At 41.4% G+C, this 5,403-nt stretch overlaps 1 protein-coding gene across 1 annotated transcript; it reads right to left on the bottom strand.

The window, feature by feature from the left end:
• Positions 1-428: 428 nt before the first annotated feature.
• Positions 429-3,940, bottom strand: LOC147855515 (G-type lectin S-receptor-like serine/threonine-protein kinase SD2-5). The gene is made up of 2 exons (XM_087330812.1): positions 2,112-3,940; positions 429-1,793 (listed from the first exon to the last, which is right to left on the bottom strand). The coding sequence occupies exons 1-2, from the start codon at positions 3,912-3,914 to the stop codon at positions 783-785; spliced, it is 2,814 nt and encodes a 937-aa protein (XP_087186938.1). The 5' UTR covers positions 3,915-3,940; the 3' UTR covers positions 429-782.
• Between the last annotated feature and the right edge of the window lie 1,463 nt (positions 3,941-5,403).

Here is a 5,403-nt window from a genome sequence, read left to right as displayed (position 1 = left end):
ACCAAGAACTTAATGTAGAAACGAGATAGGATAATTACAAGAACAATGTCCATGGTTCTAGACTAGTAAATGGATGAGGTAAACAAAATTTGAGAAGTAAATTTTGGTTAAGTGAAAAATATATGGAAATATTAGGATAAAGGTTGTGGCATAAACTCAAGGGATATCTAAACCAAGAACTTAATGTAGAAACGAGATAGGATAATTACAAGAACAATGCTACTAAATAGTGAAAAAAAGTTCTCATATTGCATTATTAGCTTATAAGAATGGTGTCTTTTTTGTTTCTCTTCCCTACTCCTCACCTCATAATCCAAGGTCTTTACATAGGGTTTTCCAAGGGGTCTCCACATACAATTGTTATTCTATGGGTATTCACATTGCTCCTTATAAATATGGTACATGTTTTGATACTAGGAGGTTTCATATTTGGTTACATTCAAAAGAAATTTTCACATTATTATGAAATATGAAAAATTTGTGCTTTAGAGTTAGTTCACACTATGTCATTGGTCACACTAAATTTTCCACAACTACTTGGATCACGCAAGTTGACAACATAGTGTCAACAAGTAACAACTTCTCTTGGTATTGATACAGCCTGAAAGCAGAACCTTGTGAGCATTGTACATGGCCAAAATATATTCTCTTTAATAACATCCATTGTTGACATGGTTTCCAAAAACAATGGTCTCTTGTGCCATTATTGTATAATGATGTCATAGTTTATGTCTTGTAGATTAATTATTGTCTAGGTTGATGAGGATGAATCAAAATTTCCCTTAGTGACATGGTTTTGATCCGGTTAATAGCGTTGTTAAAGTTCGAGTTGAAGTAGAGGAAGGAACAATTATTGATGAAGGGTGTATGACTTGTTGAGGAATGTAAGGGAGTTGAAGGGGAGGCTCTGGAACTTGCACATACCCTTCAAGCATCAAGACTACAGTGCTCATTGAAGGCCGAGAAATAGGGTCCTCTTGGATACACCAAAAAGCAACATGGATGAGTCGGATAAGGCTCAATATTGCATCTTCTTCACACTCTTGGCTAACATTGTTTAATAACCTTTTGTCGATAATATCAAGCGTGTTACTGAACATAGCTTGTTTAACAACCCAAGACGGAAAATACCACCCTCCTACTTGTTTAGAATCTCCATTATTATGTCTCTCTACTAGGCCATCATTGACGTCGACATACAAATCCTCGTTCTTTTTGCCCCCGACAAGCTCCAACAACACCATGCCATAGCCGAATACATCACTCTTTTCCGTGACCGGTAGATTTAGGAACCACTCGGGTGCAATGTAGCCCGGAGTGCCCCTCATCGTGGTCTGTGTTTGCATATGACCTCCTCGTTGTTCCCTCTCGATGAGCTTGCTCAAGCCAAAGTCCGACAACTTCGCCCTGAACATCCCATCGAGCAATATGTTTTGGGGCTTCACGTCCAGGTGCAACACTTTGTCGCGAAACCCTTCATGTAGGAACTGGAGTCCTCGGGCCGTGTCAATGGCTATTTGGTATCGGACATTCCATTTATCGATGTCTCGGACACCACGATGGTTCATCTCCTCGACACTTTCGTCACCATGGCCGTTGCTATCACAGAACAACCACTTGTCTAATGATCCATTCTCTAGGTACTCATACACAAGAAGCCTGTGCACTCCTTCAGCACAAAAACCCCTCAACTGAACCAAATTGACATGGCTTATGTTGCCCAATGCTGCTACCTCTGCTCGGAACAGCTTTTTCCCTACTGCTGGCATGCTGGAGCTCCCCACTGTTGTCATCTGCACCATTCATTTTTCAAACACAAGCACACACATAGAATCAACACAAAGTTTAGAAAGGCCATGGAAGAAACGAAGGGATTTTCTATCCACAATCTAATAAAAACATATGGAAATGGTATATATAACTCTTTGGAAAGAAAATAATGTTGCAAGTAAAGTTAGATGCTAGGATGCCCAAGAATAAAGCTGAATATGATGGATTCAAGTATCATAACAATCAAAGAAGGAAGGAACTCGATTGGATAAAGAGCAAATTCGATACAATGCCATAGGTATTTGATCCTGTAAATGAAAGAGAGGTAGGAAGGGAGGGACCTGGAGCTCCTTCACGGCAACAGTGGCCGTGACCTTGTCGATGTCGTGTTCATCTCTCCCGGCTTCTACCATAAATTGTCGTTTGTAGTTATCTAAAGGGCATATGGTAATGTGGCCTTCATAGACCGAACCCGAGCCCCCCCTCCCGAGCCTCTTGCTAAAACCTCGTGTGGCTAAATGAAGCTCTTTGTAGGAGTATCTTGGAGGAAGACCGGGCAAGCTTTCGAGGAACTCCTCCTCCTCCGAATCTGGATAATTTTGATCGAGCTTCATGTCTGGCAATTCATTCAATTTCTTTCCGACCCACAGTCCAAGAATGCCGATGACCAAGAGCACGAAACAAGCCACGATGATGGAGAATTTGAAATCGGGGGAGATGTCGTTAGATGATGGCGGATGCGGAACTTTAAGGAATGCAGTTATGGAAGGGTTAGTATCAGATTGCATGGTGTGAACTTGATTGTATAGGTAACAAGCGCCGGTAATGTTGTTGTGGAATGCCGCGGTGCAGGAGCAATTAAGAAGGCACAAATCCTTGCATTCTTCGGGAGATACCATATCTATGACCGGGGGGATGTAGGAGTTTGCGAAGTAATTGGCCCTCGGAATCTCGAGGAACTGGTGATCTATCGAGCCGGAACAATCCAACAGCCCAGATACCAAGCGGCAACCCTTGGACGTATCCGAAGCGTTGATGGCTTCGAAGAGATCGGGGCAGGAGCATGTTTGGTAGGAGCTACACAGGCTATTGATGCCACAATAGGAAGGGAGCTTGCAATTTGTGGGAAAGAAACCCTGGGTGGGCTCATTGAGGGGGATCACGAGGCCTTCCGATCCGGACACCAGGAATGTCCGGACATCGCCATTGGGCATGAGCTTGAGGTATCGGAATCCCGAGATCCCGCCCGACCGTGTGGTGAAAGTGACCCCGTGGACGGTGAACCCCCCCGCCTCGGATTGGCACTCAGGTGTTATGTTGTAGCCCTCTTGTTTGAGGGAGAGCTGAACCCCATCAGCTTCATACACAATATATGTTTGATTACACCATGAATGGAGGGCCTCGGATAGGTTTCCTCCGCTCGACCCTGTCGCATCGGTGCCACTATACCGATCTAATGCATATGTGGCCGAATATGTGAACAATTCATAGGGCACATTCTTTTGTTGCTCATCTAAAGTAGCATAGAAGACCACACCTCCAGGCTCCACCTTGAGGGTGTATCTACCGGCCGATACATCCTCAGACGAAACCCTAGACACTAGGGTTTGATGCGCTCTCAAGCTTTGTCCGGCCACCATTACGTCCGACGGATGGTCAAAGCTTTGCCAGAGGGTCGAGTATCGAGCATCCCGCATGATGAGGTTTCCGGTCGCATTCATCTCTACACTAAAAACTCCTTCCGGAGAAGACCATATCATAGATGACGAATCGTCGGCAGTTTTCCGATCCCGGAGGATGAATTGTCGGGACGGTAAGGCATAGTCGAGAGCGGTTTCGGGCGAAACTGGGCGGTTTCGATTGGCCATCCATACTATGGTGGTGGTATTGACCATGGTATTGAGAATCACAAGGAGGTATTGCTCCTTCATGTGATCATCATTGTGGTAAGGGTAGAATTGCCAAGAGTAAGATCCATCACTGCTGATTAGTATAGGTGAGCTCGAATCCGACGAATTTCTAATGGTCACAATTCCAGTTGTAGAAGCATACTCTGACATATCAAGCACAGAAGAAGCTTCCATTGATGGTAGGTTAAGTGTTATAATCATGTACAGGTAGATGGTTTGAATCATGAATTGCATAGTTTGGTTCTCCAAAGTACTGAACTATCCTTAGTCAGGGGTTAATGAATCTTAAACCCAACAAATAACAATAACCCTACAATCTCAGAGTTCTGCTAATTACAAGTGCTACATTACAAGCAACATTGATCAAGATTGTGACTCCCATTACAAGCAAAATCGATCGAGCTTGCGGTCATTCCGATTATGAGCAAAATTGATCGAGATTAAGAAGCCGATTAAGCTAATCTTTTCATTAGTGACTTGGGGGATCAAGCATATGCCACTAAATTTTGAAGACACCCAAGAAACCAATCTTCATTCTTTCCTCACATATACATACATATAAGCATAAATTGTTGGCAATTCCCGTCATTTATAAGCACGGAATCTAAATGGGACCATCCCCGAGAACTCGTGAAAATGAGGAGCACGGAATCAACGAGATTTCTTTATTTATTTTTGTCTTTCTCGTGGGTAGGACTCCGCAAGTTTGCGATCGTTTTTTCCAATGTCAAAGGCCCACAACATCAATCTAACATTTTTGTGTTCTAATCGTTTGGAGGAACCACATCATTTTTTATGTTCCGAAAGTTGTTGGCTATATAAATGTTTGTTGTTCTTGGGGTTGGGGGGGATGGGCCTAGTTTGAAGAGTTACTCTAAAGCCCATATTTGATAAGAATACAAGTGCTCAAAATCAAGACCACTCTAAAAATTGCACAAGGATGAGGTGGGCCTTTGCCCAATCATAAGATATTCCTCCATATTATATATACAACTAATTCAAGGGGCAATTCAAGGGGTGCTGTACATCTTAGCTATCTCACTTAAGCAATGGAGTTTCTGGCATTTCGTAGTCTTTGTCCTTTACCTAAAAGCGGGAAAATGTTTCGATCGAACTCGATATCCTTGAATTTTAACTATTTTTCCACTAAAGATTCTGATTATGAGGTAGTAGGTACTCTAGTTCGGTTATCAAATAGGATTTATTTTGTGAGCCCTTCTAATAACATAATGTGAGGTGTGAGGATAAGGTTGGGCACACAACATGTTGGTGTGTGTGTGTGTGTTGTGTGTGTGGTGCGTGCATCATAGTTGTTAAAAAACGTGTATTCTACGTTTAGAGTATGTTTTAGCATACTCTAAAGTATTCTACATGTATTCTACATTTTAGAACTGCTGTTTTGAAAAATCTGACGTATTCTAAAAATTTGGTGTATTCTACATATTTAACAAGTATTTATCATTTTTTAAATAAACTTTTAAGAAGTATTTAACATATTTCACAAGTATTCTACATGTATTCTAAGTATTCTACACGTATTCTAAGTATTTAACGTATTTAACATATTTTATCTATAAAAGATGTATTCTATGTATTTTTTTTAAAAAGTTAAAATATTTGTAGAATACTTAGAATATATACGTATTTTATGCTAAGTATTTTACAACAATGGTATACGTGCGTGTATTTATATTAATGGAGACTCATTCCATGGCTGGATTTG

Source organism: Azolla caroliniana, unplaced genomic scaffold (genome assembly GCF_043228905.1).
Source record: "Azolla caroliniana isolate FFs.n. ecotype wild unplaced genomic scaffold, voAzoCaro1.0.p SCAF_14, whole genome shotgun sequence".
Classification (NCBI taxonomy): Eukaryota; Viridiplantae; Streptophyta; class Polypodiopsida; order Salviniales; family Salviniaceae; genus Azolla; species Azolla caroliniana.
This window is presented reverse-complemented; position numbering and strand designations above follow the sequence as displayed.

Excerpts from the sequence above, each read along its gene's own strand:
- LOC147855515 (XM_087330812.1), bottom strand. The coding sequence starts at position 3,914 with ATGCAATTCATGATTCAAACCATCTACCTGTACATGATTATAACACTT. Across the intron at positions 1,794-2,111 it reads TTGCCGTGAAGGAGCTCCAG|ATGACAACAGTGGGGAGCTC; the intron begins GTCCCTCCCTTC and ends TGAATGGTGCAG.